General features: G+C 41.2%; 1 protein-coding gene across 1 annotated transcript; it reads left to right on the forward strand.

Moving 5' to 3' along the window:
* The first annotated feature begins 610 nt into the window (after positions 1–610).
* Positions 611–21733, forward strand: LOC124043477 (protein disulfide-isomerase A3-like). The gene is made up of 13 exons (XM_046362111.1): positions 611–907; positions 3167–3245; positions 7907–8024; positions 8099–8209; positions 12553–12679; positions 12894–13007; positions 13356–13481; positions 15754–15936; positions 16185–16293; positions 18057–18185; positions 18982–19061; positions 19197–19254; positions 20288–21733. Exons 1-13 carry the CDS (start codon positions 747–749, stop codon positions 20375–20377), a joined length of 1485 nt encoding a protein of 494 aa, XP_046218067.1. The 5' UTR covers positions 611–746; the 3' UTR covers positions 20378–21733.
* The last annotated feature ends 301 nt before the right edge of the window (positions 21734–22034 follow it).

The raw sequence follows: 22034 nt of genomic DNA on the forward strand, positions 1-22034 counted from the left end.
TTTACCACATACTTGTGAAAATAGTACCAAAGCGATTAAAAAAAACTAAATACTATTTCCTGATATTTCTTACTATATCTCTGAGATATAGGACAGATACTTAAGAAAATACTAACCAATCACATAAACCCCCACCATGTCACCATAGGCCCCAATACATTAACCCCTGATCACCCCACCAAAACCTTTGACAACATGTCTGCACACAGAAATTAGGACCTCTCCTCACATCCACGATTCTGTAATCAGAACAATGGGTCTGATGTGCACTTCACATGTTTTTTCATAATTTATAGTGAAATAATTATTTGTTTGACATTTGAACGTGATATTTCCATGGCCATGTCATATACCATCTGTTTTGAGATCGGTATCCCTCCTCAAAAGTCACAAGTGTAGCATTGATCTGGGATTATACCCCAGACACCTCTCTGAAGAAAGCAAACGCCTTGATGATTAGCTACTGTCCTGTATGGTAGGCTAGGGATGTACTATGATTGACGTCGAAGTGGACCAATGTACTACTTACATGGCATCAATGTATGTCCTCCTCGACCAATGACAAGGTCATTTCCCGGCATATTCTGTTTATATCCCACCTCTCAATTGTCTACTCTGTCTACTCTATCGCGTTTTTCCGGAGAGGAGCCGGCAGGTGACAGTGAGGGTCTTCTTTACAGCATAGGTGCCATTTTATGTTTCTGTATTTAATTTGAAGATTTTGTTAACTTGAAGTATTTTGAAATATGGCTTCCTTTTTGTCGGTCATCCCTCCTTTCTTGTTATCGGTTCTCATATTTTCTGGAGCGGTAGTCGCACGGGGTGATGTGCTCGAGTTAGGGGACGCAGATTTCGATTACCTGGCAGCGGAGCACGAGACCATGCTAGTGAAATTCTACGCTCCATGGTGAGAGAAAATACAAATGAAACATTATTTATGTCAATCCATTGTAATTTCTACACGTGTAATGTAATTTTAGGCAAATATCTAATGATAGTGATTTATCGGCTAGGCAACTGTCCAAGATATGTTACGTTAGTCAGCCATCAGCTAATGTTAGCTAGCTACAGTAGTTATATTTTCAGAATCGGCCATCATCTGCCAAACTGTTGGCAACTAGCTTGCAGTTGGCCATATTTGCAAACAGTATTTGAGCAGTGGCCGTGGGTGAAATCACTGGGAAGTCGAGCCCCCCCCCAAAAAAAAAAAATTTTTTTACAACCTGTTGTGACAATTGCGTTTGTTTGCTCCATAAACCTGGTGGGTTCCGAGACAAGACACAGTGGCAAAATAAATTCAACCACACCTTTTTGTTTTATCACAAAACCGGATAGCAACCTCTGTCCAGTGAAGTCTACAAAGCATATTGCATGTAGAGTATCATACAGTCATATGACCTACAGCATTGTCGAGCAAGTTAATGTTTCCGACATTTTCGGACAACCAAACAACTAACGTTATTGATTTAGAACCACACAGTTACCGCAAAGAAAACAGGAGCTGCCCCCACTATTAGAGCGCCGTTTCAACTTCAACATATCATCTCTGCTTAGTCTAATACAGTGACATCTAAAATATACCAAAAACGATTTAGTCTCTATTCAACATTAGCTAAATATGATGTGGCTGTCTATGGTTCTGATTTCTGTGTGCGTTCGATTTGTAGAGATCTGCTAATGCAATCCTCATTTTTCATGTTGGCTAAACGTGATCACTTTGTCATACAGTACACACTTATTTTTTTTGTTTTCCTACTAGGCTACCTGTCTAAAATGCTTGCTCGCTAGCCTAACTTCCATTCATGGGCAACGTTAGCTAGCCTAGTTAACATGAACCTTATACATTTAGCTATATTGAACTTTCGTCCTCTCATTCCAGGGGAACAACAATGTATGACTTCTTGGTTGGATCAGAATCACCATTTATAAGCATTGGCCAGTACAGAATTAAGTAAAACCACAAGTCCAAATCCCTATCTCCATCCATGGCTAATTTAGAAAAATTGCCAATTTTAAGTTGAGCTCGCTCAGTTTAGCTCAATGCTGATTGGCAAATTTGTCCTCTTTTTTTTGTCAAGGGAGGCCAGGCTTTATGGCTTCTGTTGGGGTTTGTTTCCTTGTTCCTTGTCAATCATTGGCTCATTGGTGAAATTAGCATTATGACTATCTTTAATGAAATCATTCAAAACCTTTAATGCAATTGCAGACCAGAAGTTGACAACAGGAACATAACGCATGTTTCCAAGTAAGTTCTGCATCAAAGAAAAGGTCCCATGTTATTTTATTAAACCCGAAGTCCAGCCCTAGTGATGTCACTGCCTACGTCATTATCTTTTACTCATGAAACCAAAACCATGCCTACTCAACACTAAAACTCTTAGTTACATAAATATGTAAAAGCTTAGCAGTAAATGTTCAAGTTGATTTATAGTGGAATGTCTGACTAATCTCTTATCTTTTACACTCCCCTGCAGAGTTCTGTCTTCAGTCACACATTTCTCAGAGGGGTCTCTTTTATAAAAGGCAAAGACCAGAAAACAACTATGGAACAATACTGAACCTCTATAATGAATATCTTATAACCCCCAACCCCCCTTCTATTAATACAACATAAGCATAATCAATTATTATAATACATCAAACATTTGGTACAACCCCTATCATGACCCCTAGGTGAACCTCTAACACTTCCCTTGCCTTTAATGGTACAGGCGGCAACAATGTCATACTTGTTTGGACCAGACATAATCAGATGGGCTACACATAGGACAGAGTGGTGCTGTTTCAATCGCTCGGATGCTTTCTCCTGTGCGATACATTCAGCCTCTGGCAAATTTAAGGAAAATTATAAAACACAGAGAGACGAAAGATAAATTATTTTTCTTTTTTTTTCCTTTTTTTTTGTATGTTTTTTTGGGGCTTCCCTTGGCACCCATGAATACACGTCACTGTATTTGAGGCTGAGCTATTGATATTATTCTTCAAAATTGGCTTACCTTGGTGAGGAAGTTTTCTTTTAAACCCCAATTTGCTTATGCCTTTTACAGGTATAACACATTTCTACCCACACAACTATGTTATCAATTGCATTGCCTGTTTCTTGATTCTGATTCTGTTCCTTGTGTTATATCTACTTTAATCTGCTGTATGTTTATTTGCTCTTCAGGTGTGGACATTGTAAGAAACTAGCCCCAGATTTTGAGACCGCAGCCACTCGACTGAAGGGGACAGTTCCACTTGCTAAGGTACTTATGAATGCATAATAATGCATAACAAAATGACCAGGTGTTTGAACTCTTGCCGTCATCCAGGGTTACACAATGTTAATTGGTAGTTGCATGCCCTGCATGGCCCACTCACTGCACCGGTTTAGTGTAAACTTTGTTTACAGAATGACAGCACAAACCATCATTCTGTTACCAAATTTGCATCTGACCTGTTCGTTAAGTGGCGCAGTAGTCTAAGGCACTGCATTGTAGTGCTAGCTGTGCCACTGGAGATTCTGGGTTCGAGCCCAGGCTCTGTCGCAGCCGGCCGCAACTGAGAGGCCCATGGGGCGGCGCTCAATTGGCCCAGCGTCGTCCGGGTTAGGGAGGGTTTTGCCGGCAGGGATATCCTTGTCTCATCGCGACTCCTCCTGTGGTGGGCCGGATGCAGTACGCGCTGAAACGGTTGCCAGGTGTACGGTGTCAAGAAGCAGTGCGGCTTGGTTGGGTTGTGTTTAGTTTCGGAGGACGCATGGCTCTCGACCTTCGCCTCTCCTGAGACTGTACAGGAGTTGCAGATGAGGCAAGACTGTAACTACTACCAATTGGATACCACGAAATTGGGGAGATAAAAGGGGTGAAAAATACCACACAAAAAAGTGTTTCTGTAAAATTCTCTGTGGAAGTTAAGTGTACCTTGTGCATAGATTTGTATGGTTTATTTAACTTCGCAAATAATTGTTTTTGTTTGGCATGCATTTTAAAGTACAAAATCTGAGTCTCAGCATCACTCTAACTGTGGAATTGCCCATAACCCATGGGATATGGGTCACGTTGTATAAATGATTGGAAACAGGCACAGGAATACGTAAATGGGGGTTTTAATTAGAGGTCGACCGATTATGATTTTCAACGCCGATACCGATTTATTGGAGGACCAAAAAAGACGATGCCGATCAATCGGCCAATTTATTTAAAAAAAAATAACTTAAAAAAAATGTTTAATTCCTTTTTTTTAAACCGTTTATTTATTTGTAATAATGACAATTAAACAATACTGAATGAACACTTATTTTAACTTAATATAATACATCAATAGAATCAATTTAGCCTCAAGTAAATAATGAAACGTGTTCAATTTGGTTTAAATAATGCAAAAACAAAGTGTTGGAGAAGAAAGTAAAAGTGCAATATGTGCTATGTAAGAAAGCTAACGTTTCAGTTCCTTGCTCAGAACATGAGAACATATGAAAGCTGGTGGTTCCTTTGAACATGAGTCTTCAATATTTCCAGGTAAGAAGTTTTAGGTTGTAAGAATTATAGGACTATTTCCCTCTATACCATTTCTTAAATGGAAGAAGTTTGGAACCACTAAGACAGGGATGTAACTCCCAAAAAAGAGCGAGGTTAAACCTCTGATAAATACACGGGACGAGACCCGTAATGACCATACACGGAATAGCAGAGCCTGTGAGTTCAATAAGACTTTATTACAAAGTAATATAAACCGAGCTTGTTCATGAAGGAACTCCCTTTCCAGCCTTGGCACACACTTTTTTTATACAGGTTTCATTCTTACGCCACACACATCGTAACTCCTCTTTACGTTAATGTTTCATCCACCATTGTCTTTTTGCCTTGCACTAATTTGAGTTTGGTTTCATATTAGGGCATAGAAACAGAGCCATAGCAATGGTACAAAAATAAACAGACATGCCCACTCCCCAGACAGGTGCATGTCTAATGGGGCCTAATGACCTAGACACACATTTAGAGTACACTTATCCTGCTGACTACTACGAAATGTGTAATGGGCGCATATGTACTGGAAAATGTGTAATTGTACTCACAAGACCAACGGACATGGGAATAATAACTGACCAAGACTATGGTGAACGGGCACAATTTATACAATTACTAATCAGGGGAAATGGAGCCAGGTGTGCGTAATGAGACAGTTCAGTGACGCCTAGAGGCCGGTGACGTACAGTAGACCTCCGGAACCGGTGCATGGAATCAGCAACGGTATGGGGGGGATCCGTGACAATTTGAGGTGAAACGGCTAATGTACTTTGTTAGGGTTGGGTGATATAGCCTGAAAATCACAACACTTTTCTTTCAAACTTATGGGCAATTCATGATATACAGTGCCTTCGGAAAGTATTCAGACCTTGATTTTTTTTCTCCACATCTTTGTTCCATTACAGCCTTATTCTAAAATTCAATCGTTTTCCCCCTCATCAATCCACACACACTACCGCATAATGACAAAGCAAAAACAGTTTTTTTTTAGAAATAGCTAATTAGCTAATTTGTTTAAAAAAATGTAAACTGGAAATATCACATTTACATAAGTATTCAGACCCTTTACTCAGTACTTTGTTGAAGCACTTTTGGCAGCGATTACAGCATTGTCATCTTTGGTATGACGCTACAAACTTGGCACACCTGTATTTGGGGAGTTCTTACCATTCTTCTCTGCAGATCCTCTCAAGCTCTGTCAGGTGGATGGGAAGCATTGCTGCACAGCTATTTTCAGGTCCCTCCAGAGATGTCCGATAGGGTTCAAGTCTGGGCTCTGGTTGGGCCACTCCAAAGACATTCAAAGACTTGTCCTGAAGCCACTCCTGCATTGTCTTGGCTGTGTGCTTAGGATCATTGTCCTGTTGGAAGGTGAACCTTTGCCCCAGTCTGAGGTCCTGAGTGCTCTGGAGCAGGTTTTCATCAAGGATCTCTCTCTACTTTGCTCTGTTCATCTTTTCCTTGATCCTGACTAGTTCCCCAGTCCCTACCTCTGAAAAACATCCCTACAGCATGATGCTGCCACCACCATTCTTCACTGTAGGGATGGTGCCAGGTTTCCTCCAGGCGTGACGCTTGGCATTCAGGCAAAAGAGTTCCATCTTGGTTTCATCAGACCAGAGAATCTTGTTTCTTATGGTCTGAGCGTTTATGGGCCTTTTGGCAAATTCCAAGCAGGCTGTCATGTGTATTTTACTGAAAAATGCCCTTTTTTTGTTACAAGTTTAACTAGAACCATGCATAATGCACGTTCACTACTGATGGGTTTTGACTTGTTGGTTCTGCCTTCTGACTTATTCATGTCACTGAGGGAGAGAGGGCTATGTATAATGTTTACATTCTGTCAGGATATGTTATTGTTAGCCATAAGGGATCCTATGAGAGGAGAAGAGATAGTCTGGTACAGGTCAACATGACAGCCGTGAGTTGGGGGAGGAGTGAGGAATTTGGGCAGAGGTCAGGTTAGATGAAGAACATATCACTAATGTTCTAGATAGCAATTTGTAAGTCGCTCTGGATAAGAGCGTCTGCTAAATGACTTAAATGTAAAAAATGTAGCAACAGAACAACAATTGGCTGTTCAGATGTGTGAGGGGGCTCAGCATAGGAGAAAGGGTTCAATACCTGTGCTTGTGTGAATATGTTCTTTGTCTTATGCAGCTGTATGACCCCATGGGTGAATACACTTGGTTTAAGATTTACTAAGCCTCCATGAGTGTTTTACTCTTTATTTAGAACCTAACACTTTTAATGACAAACTTATTGTTGCAGGCATTTAGAAAATTCACACGGGTCTCATCAACAATCTCTCAAGCCCATGTGCTAGTGATTTAGCCAGCTAATCTTTATATTTCAAGTTTAGCCAACTTGGATCTTTTTGCAAGCTAACAAGGTTGAACACCCTTCTGTCCGTCTCCAACTGTTTGAACAGCATGTTAGCCTGTCCACTTTGTTCAGGTGCTGATCAAGTGGCCTACCTTATTTCTCAGATTGAGAACGAGGGGTCAATTCCTTATATAATTGTGTTTTATGCTATAAAACAAAGACGAGACGAGTCTTTGGCAAAAATGCTGCTAGAGGTACGTGGGTACCCCCATTGTCGCGCACAACAAACTGAGCATTCATTTTCCAGAATCGATGTTCATTGATACTCTCGTTTTAGTAATGTCTGTTCTGTGTGCAATTTGAGTATTTGAGACATAAAAAGGGTATCGTTAGAGAAGTTGACTTCTCCTCTATTACAGTAATGTCACAATGTGTTTTAGTGTCCATATGACCCATTCTGTTGGACCAAAACTCAAATGTAAATAGCGAGTTGAAACTGCTTGACATAGAGGAAGATGTGATCTCATCTTGGTTGGAGTGAGGGGCAGGGGGATGGGCTTGGTGTGTGTAAACCGTAGAGGAAGAGACGAAGCGATAGGTTTCACTCTGGATAAAATCTGTCCAAAATAAGGCCAATGCGTTTCCATGGGCTTATTTTGGACCTAAGCTTGTCGCCTGCCTTCCCGCCTTTGGGACAACTACTCCCATTGTTAGGGCGGAGACGTGCATCTTGTCATTATATACTGATCTCTGGTGTAAATGGGAAGGTTCACACAGTACAGAGGGGCGAATGAGACGAGACCAAAAATACAACATGAGAACAAACAGACATAAAATCTTTAACAAAATACAGGCATTTGGAATATCGTGCAAAAACATAAATTAGAATGAATCGATATATTGCTCAGCCCTACTTTATATTGCCTCATCTCCATTTCATTATCTTTCTCCCTACTTTTCTCACAAATGTAGCTTTCTATCATATGTTTCTATCCCTTTCTCTCTCCTCTTGCATTCCCTCTTTCTCTCTCTACCTCCCTCCTTCCCTATCATCTCAATCTCTCACCCCTCAGGTGGACTGCACAGCGAGCCCAGACACATGTGGGCGTTTTGGGGTCACAGGGTACCCCACGCTCAAGATCTTCAGAAACGGAGAAGATGCCTCGTCCTATGATGGGCCACGCTCCGCAGGTGTGTGGTTTGAATGTTGTTAGAGTACACTAATCATGTTAGGCCTACTAATGAATTTGTCTGCATACACACAGATGGCATTGTCCACTTCATGAAGAAGCAGGCTGGACCCAACTCTGTTACCCTGCGCAAGGAAGCAGATCTCGAGGCCTTTGTCAACCACTTTGACGCCAGTGTAGTGGGTAAGTCGCCCTCTAGAAGAGGATAGTTACCTGGATTTAACTGGTCAAATAATATCTGAATTTCTTTCCCCAAACTTATGAGCATGTCACGATATAAATCTCCATTAGAAAAAAATCTCCATATAAATCTGATCAAGTGTTATTTGTCACATGCGCCGAATACAACAGATGTAGTAGACCTTACAGTAATGCTTACATACAAGCCCTTAACCAACAATGCAATAAGCTTTGTTGTACACTTTTTTAAAGATAAAATACACTTCATTTCAAACACTCTGCAATAATGTAATGAATTCAGGGCCTATGAAATTAGTCTAAACACACCCTTCTCCAATTTTTTGAACAGTATGCTAGCCTGTCCACTTTTTTAAGATGTTGAAATCAAGTGGCCTACCCAATTCTTATATAATTGTTTTTATGCTTATTGCACAATTATAAAACACAGACTAGACAGCTAGTATAACAATCTTTGGCAAAAATGCTGCCGCAATATTTGAGCATTCATTTTCCAGAATCAATGTTTCTTGTTACGCCTGTTTTTAGTAATGTCTGCTTTGTGCGCAATTTGAGTAGTTGAGACATTAAAAAGGGTATCGTTCGACAGGTAACTTCTCTATTACAATAAAATAATGTCTCAATATGTTTCTCCATATGACCCATTCTGTTGGACCAAACCTCAAATGCAAATAGCGAGTTGAACCCGCTTTTCAGAAAGGAAGAAGTGATCTCTCAACTGTGTGTGTGTGTGTGTGTGTGTGTGTGTGTGTGTGTGTGTGTGTGTGTGTGTGTGTGTGTGTGTGTGTGTGTGTGTGTGTGTGTGTGTGTGTGTGTGTGTGTGTGTGTGTGTGTGTGTGTGTGTGTGTGTGTGTGTGTGTGTGTGTGTGTGTAAGTAAACAGAGAGGAAGAGATGTAGCGAGAACCTCTCGCTAAAATCTGTCCAAAATAAGCCCAAAGCATTTCTCTGTTTTCTTTTGTCCCGAAGCTTGTCTCCTGCCTTCCCGCCTTTGGAACGACAAGCATCTCGTCATTATATTCAGAGCTCTGGTGTAAATGGGAAGGTGCACGAGACCAAAAAGACATGAGAACAAGCGGACATAAACTCATAAAAATACAAAAAATATTATTGCGATAGAGGCATTTGGAATATTGCACAAAACATCAATTCAAATGAATCAAATTAATTCAATATATAGCCCAGATCTAATATGCATATTCGTCTCCATTTCAGCACCAACTGGTAGATTTAAAAATACTCTGATCTTGTAGATAAAAAATACATTTAAAAAACTTTATTTAACAAGGCAAGTCAGATAAGAACAAATTCTTATTTATAATGACGGCCTACTCCGGCCAAACCTGGATGACGCTGGGCCAATGATGGGTCTTCCAAACACGGCCTGGTGCGATACAGCCTGGATCGGGGTTTTACAAAAAAATTGTCCCAAGACCCCATTTTGATATCAGAAAATTCTCTCTACCCAAACGTGTGAAATGATGTAATGAACAGATTTTTACTTTATTTGGGGCGATGGCAGTCAATTGCAAATTAGTCTGACATAATGTCTCTTATCTCAACACCACTAATGAGATGGGTGTACTTGATGCATGTGGCGTCGGAGCTTGTCAAAGTCAGGGTTCATGGTCGACAGTGCGCACCTCATCTCTGCTGTCACATCCAACTTGGATCGATATTTGGTTTTAAATGCAGACGAGAACACAGAATCCAGCATCACACAGATATGAGCTGGCAAAGGGTAGCCTACAATGAGTTTTATGGTGCTTTCAAAACAACTGAGAACTCTGAAAAAAATATGAGGTCCACTTGGAAATTGGAGCTCTAGAAAGAGGCCTGAGTTCTCGAGTTGGATGACCGTTGAAAACTATTTTTCCCAGTCGGAGCTCTTTTCTTTCCGGAGTTCCCAGTTGTCTTGAACGCACTGAAGTCAGAAGACATTGATTTCAGAGTTCCAAGTTCCCAGTTGATTTTAATGCGGCATTAATGCTCAGAGGGAGACGGCAGGGTATTCCCTTTGAATCAGGAACCAAAACCCCTCTAGTGACCCGTGTATCCATTTGGTCACATGAAAAGCTTGATCAGCTGTTCGATTTCATTTACTGACATGTCAACTGAGCCAGGAACACAGTCAAACATTTACATTTAAGTCATTTAGAAGACGCTCTTATCCAGAGCGACTTACAACGGATTGTGTGGGACATTCGTGTGAGACACTTCCTGATGCTGTCCTGTTATTTTCTTCAGAAAATCAACCAAGTTCATTCTGAATGACAACAGTTCCTCTCTCAATGTGAAACATCTTTCCAAAACTCCCCCCTCGATAACCACCAAGCCTCGGTGTGTGTGATCGAACATTGTCATGCTCTGATCCCATATCTCCACATAGTTTTGCGAACAGGCGTGCGCACAGTGGATGTGTTTTGATGTAGTTTACATTTGAAGTTACCTGCGGGGTATACCGTATCGAGTTCTGTGCTAAGCTCTTTTGCCGCCAGTTGCTTTCAGTGTATCATAAAATGCCTCCATATGACAGACACATTCATAACTAGAGGGCAGAGGCCTGCCTGCCATCCTGTGATAGATGGAGCCCCATCTCTGCAAAAGCTCACCATCTGAATCTCATATGGAATCTGTTTTTTTGTCAATATAGCCAGGCAGCACACTGAACATCGCCTATGTTTTATGCTCGGGAATCGTGAGACAACAATATATCCTCGCGAATAGCATCCCCCGACTTGTATAGCGAACCAAAGTCCATGAATGGGCATCTTGGCCCTCACAGTTAACGGCCGTTTGGAGAGCACATTGTTTACACCATATCAATTGCTGCCAGTAATATCAAAGTCTCTGCAAGTGTGTGGTTTCATAGCGTAGCCATTTATTGTGAGAATGATTTCAAGTTCAACCTGTTCCAATGATCTAAGGTTGCTCACGTTGAATTTTATCTTTTAGATTTGAATAATTGTCATTTAGAATGTATTTTTAAATTATTTATAGAACAATAGTCCTATAAATCTACCCTTACTAATGGAACTGTATGACAACGGTCCAGTTCGTTGTGAACTGTGCTCCTGGTTTAACCTGCTGTGATTTAAATATGCTACATGTCCCAAATTATTGCTCAACATGAGCCTAATATGATCCCTTAATGCTAGCGACCCTCAGGAACAACTACACAGGCGTGAAAGAAAGGTAAACGGTAAGAAAGAGAAACGGAATGAGATGATGCGAAATGTCAGCTACAAACACGAAAGTGGCAGTTCTAAATGTATGTGTTTAATACTGATGGTGGCTGCTGACAGTGGCTAATATTAAACATGATACAAATTGTCAAATGAAACCAGTCATATGCTTCCGTATGACTGGTTTCATATTCGTCTCTAGGGATCATAAGGAAAAATAATCTAAAACATGTGTATTTACAATCTTCTCCAAATGGATTACTCATTTACCTAGCTCTTATCTGTAGCTCTTATCCATTTGGAAATTACAGTGCATGGAGAATGCTGTTATTTCTATCGGGGGAAAATGAAAGTAGAACCGGTAAATTCGCTCAACCTTATTCATGGTTTCCTCGCGTGTAACGGTGGTGGAATTATGAGGGAATAAAGTCCAGGTCAGAATACGGTGTATCTGTACTTAGATCTCCACCCGAACAAATAGCAGGTGAATAGCATGCTATTCTCATGCTTACATTCAAGTTCAGAATACGCATAGAGAGAGAAGTGCATAAAAAGGGAATTCCATTCCATTTACCTCGTTTAACCCTGGTTAGAATTGGCTGCCATGTATATAATAGTGTGGATAATAATCTACCTCATAGTGTGGAAATGTGTTTATAAAACAAAGGAAAATCACGTGTTTTACTGCACCTTTTTCTCCCATGGCTGCAACTCCCCAATGGGCTCGGGAGGCGCAGGTCGAGTAATGTCCACTGCCTGCCACAAGTAGTCGCTAGAGCGCAATGAGCCAAGTAAAAACCCCCCGTGGCCAAACCCTTCCCTAACCCGAACGAAGCTGGGCCAATTGTGCGCCGCGCTATGGGACTCCAGGGTTGTGATACAGCCCTGGATCGAACCAGGGTATGTAGTGACGCCTCTAGCACTGCGATGCAGTGCCTTAGACCGCTGCGCCACTCAGGAGCCCCCTGCGCTGTCCCTTTAAATGGCTCCCTGAATCTGTACTTTTCACATTGGTTATAAATGATTTCATGTCCACTGCTCTGAAAAGCTTGTTAGAGGTGAATACAACATGGTGGAAGCCAACACACTCGATGTGTTGGAGAGGGCTAATGTACTTTCTCTCCATACTTCTCTCTTCCCTCAGGATTTTTTTTCTGGGCCTGACAGTGGTCAGCTGGTAGAGTTTCTGAAGGCGGCCAGCGTCATGAGGGAGCACTTCCGCTTCGCCCACACCATCGACATGACCCTGGGCCTCAAACACGGGGTGGACACTGAGTGAGAGCAAGGGAGAGGGAGGATAGGGTAGAGGGAGGGAGGGAGGGATGGGGAGAGAATGGGAAGAAGTGAGCGTGATCAAGATAACCCTGTAGAGTTCAAACAGGTTTCTTAGTGCTGGGCTAGAGCAAAATTGTGTACATCCAGGAATGGATTGAGAAACATTGCAATGGTGTGACCAAATGACTACATTATTTTCCCCGTGTCTCTCCAGGCGTGTTCTGCTGTTCAGACCCCCAAGACTGAGCAGTAAGTTTGAGGAGAGCGTACTGCGCTTCACTGAGACTATCACCACCCACACACTGCGGCGCTTCATCAGAGACAACATGTAAGACAACTGCTCCCCTCTGTCTACTCTTCATCTACTCTAATGTCTGTGTTACTTTAATGCCTCTTTTTTTCTGCATCTCTTTCTAACACTTTCTCCCTATCATATCCCTATTCGTCTTTTCATTTACTTTTTTTTTTTACAGGTTAGTCATTTAGCTGACGCTTTTCTCCAGAGCGACTTACAGGAGCAATTAGCGTTAATTGCCTTGCTCAAGGGCACATTGAGAAATGTTTCACCTAGTCGGCTTGAGGATTCGAACCAGCGACCTTTCGGTTACTGGCCGAACGCTCTTAACCTCTACTTGACTGTCTAACATTGGTCTCCCTTTTTACTGTTTTTGGTCAGTTTCGGATTGTGCCCCCATCTGACCAATGAGAACAGAGATAAGCTGAAGGGGCAGGACTTGTTGACTGCGTACTATGATTTGGACTACCTGCAGAACCCCAAAGGCACCAACTATTGGAGGAACAGGTTAGTACCATAACACTTTAAACCAGTGATTCTCAATTGATGGGTCACGGGTGTCGACGTAAAAAAAAATATAAAGACTCACCCCCCCCCCAAAAAAAAATCTGCTTTTTTTTATATAAAGAGCTACTAGCAGTGCTATTTTGCCGATTTGGTTGATTTTGCGGTCGGGCTCAAACCAGTGAGTTTACCGATATTCTTCATCAAGAATATGTTGAATGGAATTATTTGTAATGAAAGGGTGGGAATATTGTCATATAATTACTACATTTATTGTCAATACAGATTGCATTTCGTTAAAAAAATTGCAATGTGAATATTGGGCCCCGACTACCTGGTTCAATTTTGTTTTTTTAGGCAAAACCTGTTGAGAACCACTGCTTTAAAACACTCAAATTAGATAACCCACAATTAAACTAAACATTATTTTATTTCAGTTCTTCATTTGTTACTGAAATCCTATTTGGTATATTTTTGCTAATTTATAAAAAAACGCAATATACAATTTACATAAGTATTCAGACCCTTTACTTAGTACTTTGTTGAAGCACCTTTGGCAGTGATTACATCCTTGAGTCTTCTTGGGTATGACGCTACAAGCTTGGCACACCTGTATTTGGGGAGTTTCTCCCATTCTCTTCTCTGGATCCTCTCAAGCTCAGGTTGGATGGGGAGTGTTTCTGCACAAGCTATGTTCAGGTCTCTCCAGAGATGTCCGATCGGATTCAAGTCCGGGCTCTGGCTGGACAAATCAAGGACTTGTCCTGATGCCACTCCTGCGTTGTCTTGGCTGTATGCTTAGGATCGTTGTCCTGTTGGAAGGTGAACCTTCGCCCCAGTCTGAGCTCTTGAGTGCTCTGGAGCAGATCTCTCTGTATTTTGCTCCCTTCATCTTTGCTTCGATCCTGACTCGTCTCCCAGTCCCTGCCACTGAAAAACATCCCCACAGCATGATGCCGCTCCCCATGCTTCACCGTAGGGATGGTGCCTGGTTTCCTCCAGACATGACGCTTGGCAATCAGACCAGAGAGTCTTGTTTGCCTTTTGTCAAAGACCAAGCGGGCTGTTATGTGCCTTTTACTGAGGAGTGGCTTCAGTCTGGCCACTCTACCATAAAGGCCTGATTGGTGGAGTGCTGCAGAGATATTTGTCCTTCTGGAAGATTCTCCCATCTCCACAGAAGAACTCTGGAGCTTTGTCAGTGACCATTGGGTTCTTAGTTACCTCCCTGACCAAGGCCGTTCTCCCCCATTTGCTCAGTTTGGCTGGGCAGCCAGTTCTAGGAAGAGTCTTTGTGGTTCCAAACTTCTTCCATTTAAGAATGATGGAGGCCCCTGTGTTCTTGGGGACCTTCAATGTTGCAGAAATGTTTTTGTACCCTTCCCCAGATCTGTGCCTCGACACAATCCTGTCTCGGAACTCTACGGACAATTCCTTCGACCTCATTCCTTGGTTTTTGCTCTGTCAACTGTGGGACCTTGTATAGACAGTTGTGTGCCTTTCCTAATCATGTCCAATCAATTGAATTTACCACAGGTGGACTCCAATCAAGTTGTAGAAACATCTCAAGGATGATCAATGCAAACAGGATACACCTGCTCTCAATTTCGTGTCTCATAGCAAAGGGTCTGAATACTTATGTAATTTTAAAAAATACATTTGAAAACATTTCTACCAACCTGTTTTCACTTTGTCATTATGGGGTGTTGTGTGTAGATTGATGAGGATATTTTTTTAAAGAAGCATGTTTTGAATACGGCTGCAACGTAACAAAATGTGGAAAAAGTGAAGGGGTCTGAATACTTTCCGAAGGCACTGTATTATTTCCTTTGGCGGTCCCCTCACGAGAGCAATTTTCATCATAGCGCTTGATGGTTTTTGCAAATAAAGAAAACCCTTGAATGAGTAGGTGTGTCCAAACCTTTGACTGGTACTGTATCTCTTATGTGTTAACTCAAAATGACACAGTGACTAGGTTCCAGTTTAACAACGTTTACGTCACCGTATTACCACAGTACATAGTTGCCATCACACTCAGGCCAGGTCCATCTCCAGTGAGACTCCTGCGCAGGTGTATAAATAATAGAAATATAGGGATACTTAAAACATGAACTTAACATCATGTATGTATATTCGCTTAGATGATTTATTTTGATTTAGATCTTATCCTTCAAAAAATACATGTATTATCTGAGCCCCAAATATTGTATACAAGGTGGTATATTAAGTCACTTGCCATTATTATTGTTTAATGTCTTTCATTCTCTCTCATCAGGGTGATGAAGGTGGGTTCTCAGTTTGCGTCCCAGGGCCTGAGTTTTGCCGTGGCCAATCGCAGGGACTTTGTGGATGAGCTGGAGGAGGAGTTTGGTCTGGGGGCGTTGGACGGAGGAGATCTACCCTTCGTGACCATCAGAACACAACAGGGATTCAAGTACACCATGAGGGAGGAGTTCACGTGAGTTACAGGCATAGAACCTCAACTAAGTCCTAACTTCTGAGCTCTACCACATATAACCCTACTACCCTAATTTTAACCATGAGAACATGGTTATGAGTTACAGAAAAATCAGACCCCTATCCACAGACAATCTCTCATCCTTACCCAAACTCGAACCATCATCTAACATTAACCCTTATCAAAGAGGGCGATGTGGGTTGGATAATGCCATTGGTTCAACAATAAATAATGATTCTATTTAACAGGCGAGATGGGAAGTCCCTGGAAAGATTCCTGGAGGATTACTTTGCTGGACGACTAAAACGTTACATCAAGTCGGAGCCCATCCCTGAGAAAAACAAAGGCCCTGTCAAGGTGTGTGTGTGTGTGTATTTCTATGTTTATTATTCAATACTCAATCACAGTACATTTGTGTTTCTGATTTTGTTCATTCTCAAGCCAATTTACACATGTACGGCTGAAGTCGCAAGTTTACATGCCTCTTAGTCAAATACATTTGAACTCAGTTTTTCACAATTCCTGACATTTTAATTCTAGTAAAAATTCCCTGTCTTAGGTCAGTTAGGATCACCACTTTATTTTAAGAATGTGAAATGTCAGAATAATAGTAGAGTGATTTTATTTCAGCTTTTATTTCTTTCATCACATTCCCAGTGGGTCAGAAGTTTACATACACTCAATTAGTATTTGGTAACATTGCCTTTAAATTGTTTAACTTGGGTCAAATGTTTCAGGTAGCCTTCCACAAGCTTTCCACAATAAATTGGGTGAATTTTGGCCCATTTTTCCTGACAGAGCTGGTGTAACTGAATCAGGTCTGTAGGCCTCCTTGCTCGCACACGCTTTTTCAGTTCTGCCCACACATTTTCTATGGGATTGAGGTCAGGGCTTTGTGATGGCCACTGCAATACCTTGACTTTGTTGTCCTTAAGCCATTTTGCCACAACTTTGGAAGTATGCTTGGAGTCATTGTCCATTTGGAAGACCCATTTGCGACCAAACTTTAACTGATGTCTTGAGATGTTGCTTCAATATATCCACATCATTTTTCTCATGATGCCATCCATTTTGTGAAGTGCACCAGTCCCTCCTGCAGCAAAGCACCCCCACAACATGATGCTGCCACTCCCGTGCTTCACGGTTGGGAAGGTGTTTTTCAGCAAGCCTCCCCCTTTTTCCTTCAAACATAAGGATGGCCATTATGGCCAAACAGTTCTATTTTTGTTTCATCAGACCAGAGGACATTTCTCCAAAAAGTATGATCTTTGTCCCCATGTGCAATTGCAAACCTTAGTCTGGTGGTTTTGGAGCAGTGGCTTTTTCCTTGCTGAGCGGCCTTTCATTTTATGTCGCTATAGGACTCGTTTTACTGTGCATATAGATACTTTTGTACCTGTTTCCTCCAGCATCTTCACCAGGTCCTTTGCTGTTGTTCTATATTTGATTTGCACTTTTTGCACCAAAGTACATTCATCTCTAGGAGACAGAACACGTCTCCTTCCTGAGCGGTATGACGGCTGTGTGGTCCCATGGTGTTTATTCTTGCGAACTATTGTTTATACAGATGAACGTGGTACCTTCAGGCGTTTGGAAATTGCTCCCAAGGATGAGCCAGACTTGTGGAGGTCTTGGCTGATTTCTTTTGATTTTCCCATGATGTCAAGTAAAGAGGCACTGAGTTTGAAGGTAGGCCTTGAAATACACATCCACAGGTACACCTCCAATTGACTCAAATGACATCGATTAGCCTATAGCTTCTAAAGCCATGCCATCATTTTCAGGAATTTTCCAAGCTGTTTAAAGGCACAGTCAACTTAGTGTATGTAAACTTCTGACCCACTAGAATTGTGATACAGTGAATGATAAGTGAAATAATCCGTCTGTAAACAATTGTTGGGAAAATGACTTGTCATGCACAAAGTAGATAGTTTGTTAACCAGAAATGTTTGGTTGAAAAACAAATTTTAATGACTCCAACCTAAGTGTATGTAAACTTCCGACATCAACTGTAAGTAAGCATTTCACGGAAACGGTCGACACCTGTTGTATTCGGCGCATGTGACAAATAGTTTGATTTGAATTATTTTCTCTGGGTTTGTGTGTGCGCCCTCTCGCAGGTAGTGGTAGCGGAGTCATTTGAGGAGATTGTGAATGACCCGGAGAAGGACGTGCTGATTGAGTTCTATGCCCCCTGGTGTGGTCACTGTAAGAACCTGGAGCCCAAGTACAAGGAGTTGGCAGAACAGGTGAGCAAGACTACACACGCACTCATACAGACTCACCAATGCCACATTTAAATGATTTAAAACGGTTAAATTCTGGAACAAAATTTTTATTTTTTTATTTACTGCCCCCGTTCACGATTATGGCTTTCCTCAGAACATTTGTGGGCCATTGAAAATTGTAATATGTCAAATTAAGGAAAGAGCTAAATCTAAGTTACGCCCTTTGTTCTCACCGAGTACGTTTGTATGCACAGTAATAATTCAATATTAAACTGATTCTGGCAGTAGACAGATCATGCAAAAGTCATGTAAACACCTTACTCTGCTTATCTTCACCGGCGTCAGGTCAAAATCGAAGTAAGCATACGCCGATTAAAAGACCTGGTTTTCTGAACAATCTTTCTAATTATTTGAACATGTAAACACCTTAATCGGCATTCCAGCGGTGTATTTAATCTGCACCGGTAGCGCAAGCCTCCCTCTTTAGCGTGAAAGAAGTAAGTTTGGAACAACCAAATTTCTGTGTCTTAGAAAAAGTTTTCACATGCAAACTTTATATATCCGAACTCAGAATCAAATATACTTCCCAAAAATAACACTGGTAGAACGTTTATTTTGATTGCAGATTTTGTGCATTTATCAAAATCCGATCAGGGGGCCTGATTTCAGATGTCCATGTAAAAAGGATTATTAGGGAAATCGTTCTTCTTGTGAAGCATATAAAGGTTTCAGTCAAACTATTATATTAGTCGGACTAGCCACATTATTGTGTGCATGCAACCCTAGTCATTGGTTGATTCTCCTGTTTTCTTCTCAGCTCTACTCTGATCCTAATATTGTAATTGCCAAGATGGACGCCACAGCCAATGATGTTCCACAAGGCTTTGATGTGCAAGGGTGAGACGTCACATTTCATCACTTGGTTGTCCTTTCCCTTCTATCAGGACTCACTTATCTTTCCATTTATTTTTCCCATGTTTCTGGTCATTCATTCATTGTGTTTCTCTCTCTCTCACTTTTATTGTTCTGTAGGTTTCCCACCATCTACTTTACTCAGGCAGGCAAGAAGGACCAGCCCAAGCGATATGAGGTGAAGTGCCCTTACACTGTTAATACCATTTTACACAAGCAGACACAAGTTAGTCATATACCAGTGTTTCCTCTATATTCAGTTAGCAGCAACCTGCCACTCCAAAAAAATTATATATAGAGATTATATACAAAAGTATGTGGACAACCCTTCAAATGAGTGAATTTGGCTATCTCAGCCACAGACATGCAATCTCCACAGACAAACATTGACAGTAGAATGGCCTTACTCAGTGATTTTCAACATGCACCGTCATATGATGCCACCTTTCCAACAAGTCAGTTTGTTAAACTTCTGCCCTGCTAGAGCTGCCCCGATCAACTGTAAGTGATTTTGTTGTGAAGTGGAAACGTCTAGGAGCAACAACAGCTCAGCCGCAAAGTGGTAGGCCACACAAGCTCACAGAACGGGACAGCCGAGTGCTGAAGCGCATAGTGTGTGAAAATCATCTGTTCTTGGTTTCAGCACACACTACCCCATCTAACACCTTTGGGATGAATTGGAACACCGACTGTGAGCCAGGCCTAATTGCCGAAAATTAGTGCCGACCTCACGAATGCTCTTGTAACTGAATAGAAGCAAGTCCTTGCAGCAATGTTCCAACATCTAGTGGAAAGACTTCCAATAATAGTGGAGGCTGTTATAGCAACAAAGGGGGACCAATTCCGTATTAATGCTGATGATTTTGGAATGAGATGTTCAACAAGCAGGGGTCCACATACGTTTGGTCATGTAGTGTATATATTTCTGCCAAGATGTGCTTATAAAGGGATAGTGTCAGATTGACGATTTCTACTTACCCAGAGGGAAATGAACTCATGGGTACAATTTTTATGTCTATGCGTGCAGTTTGAAGGAAGTTGCTAACTAGCGTTAGTGCAATGACTAGAAGCAATGGCTTGCGAAACTACTTCTCCTGCTACCTTTGCCACCACTGCTGAAAAAAATCCTAGGGGAAACTGCATGTATTGATGTATGAAAGATTTTATGTTTGGTTACAAAGGGAGCTTACAATGTTTTCCTCTAATTCCAGGGAGCCCATGAAGTGAAGGACTTCATCAAGTACTTGAAGAGAGAATCCTCGCACGTTCCTGTTGTCAGCGGAGTGAGAGAAGACCTGTAAACAGAAGTAAGGCGATGGCAGGGGTGTATTATGGAAAATGTAGCTTGAGACCCCTGGAATTACGGTTGTGGATACTCACAACTTCTGCTAAGATTCTTTATTTCTGATGAAATGACACTCCAAAAACCTACATCTACCCACAATAATTTTGTTCCTTGAAACAATAGTTTTGAAAGTAACACAATTGACTCTCTAGGAACAGAGCCCCTTGTAATTGTTCAGGAGGAGAAATAACATTTCTACAGAGGAAGAGAGAACAAAGATTGAGGACTGCGAACCTCTAATGTCAAGTGACTTGGAAGGGAGATGAGGCTGATTGTCTTGGCATGAGACTGAACCGAACCTTCCCAATTTACTTTAATTAAAGGACAAAATCAAAATGAATATCAACGGCATCAACTCACCAAGGAGCAGTTTGGTGCAGGTTTGTTATGCATCAAATACCATGAAATGAATGGACGTTGTATAATGACACTAATAACACCTATTTGTTTCTAGGTCTTGACTTACCACCTGTATGTCAGAACTATAGGTCTTCACCACTATAAGCCATACCATCCATTCCACCAATGAGCACTCTTTTGCATTGGCATTTCACAAAGCAGGAGCAAGGAGGTGGTCAGCTAACCTTGCTTGTGTAAAATAGTCTGAAATAGCTTCATATTAACTAGTTCCAAAAGGTACCCACTGGTCTTTTTATGTGTACTTGAGCTACAGAGTTGGTGTCATTCCACACAGCACCAACAACCAACCAACCGCTCACCACCTATCTGCCTACTGACTGCATACAAAACCCAAAACATCCCCACCCATTCTCCTTTTTTTTGTCCATGCAAATATCAAATTAACAATTTTGGAAATACTGCAAAGGCAATATTCAGATTAGTGGCAAAAATGACAAGTAGCCACCATGGTCTCCTTGAAAACAAATGTTTTCACTTTATGTTTATGAATATTCTGTTTTTTATTTATGTTTCTATCATTATATGCCATTTTCCCCAGATTTTTTTTTAGAGCAAGTAAATTCTGAAAGGAATGTACAATGTTTGGATTTGACTATGAAGGCCAGATGTGTGTTATTTATCATATTTATTATATAGTATAGGCAATACAGTAATTCACCTTCTGTGTACTGTACATAATGTGTGAACATATTTGCAATCTTAATTGTCTCTTTTTTGACAGAGCCTTTTGATTTATTGATGTACGTTTTATTTGTTGCAAGAGTTTGGCACTCAGAGGACCCATTATCCTTAGTTTGTTTGATCCACTAAGAAATGTTTGTCTTTGGATTTTTTTCACTGGATTTTTTTCACTTAAAAGATGCTGAAACCATTTAATAAAATTACTGACTTAGATGTGTCTTTGACTTCTCGCTAATAGTCCGACTGTTCGAGTCTTATCGGGCCTTGTCGGGTAATCCTTGCATTTCAGAAAGGGTCTAATCCAACATTGGCTAGACTCTAGCCAATGTTGGATTACTGTATATGGATTTGCTTGGTTTTGTACAGGTCAATGAATGTACAGGGTGTGTCTCACAACGATGCCCTGTACATACTCACCTCCCATTTAATCCTTTTACGTTTATCCCGTTCCCCTAATTGGTGGAATCCACTGTACATCATTTTTTCCTCGAAGTTTATTGGTTAAGATACTG

The sequence above is a fragment of the Oncorhynchus gorbuscha genome, linkage group LG09, assembly GCF_021184085.1.
Source record: "Oncorhynchus gorbuscha isolate QuinsamMale2020 ecotype Even-year linkage group LG09, OgorEven_v1.0, whole genome shotgun sequence".
In the NCBI taxonomy this organism is placed as follows: Eukaryota; Metazoa; Chordata; class Actinopteri; order Salmoniformes; family Salmonidae; genus Oncorhynchus; species Oncorhynchus gorbuscha.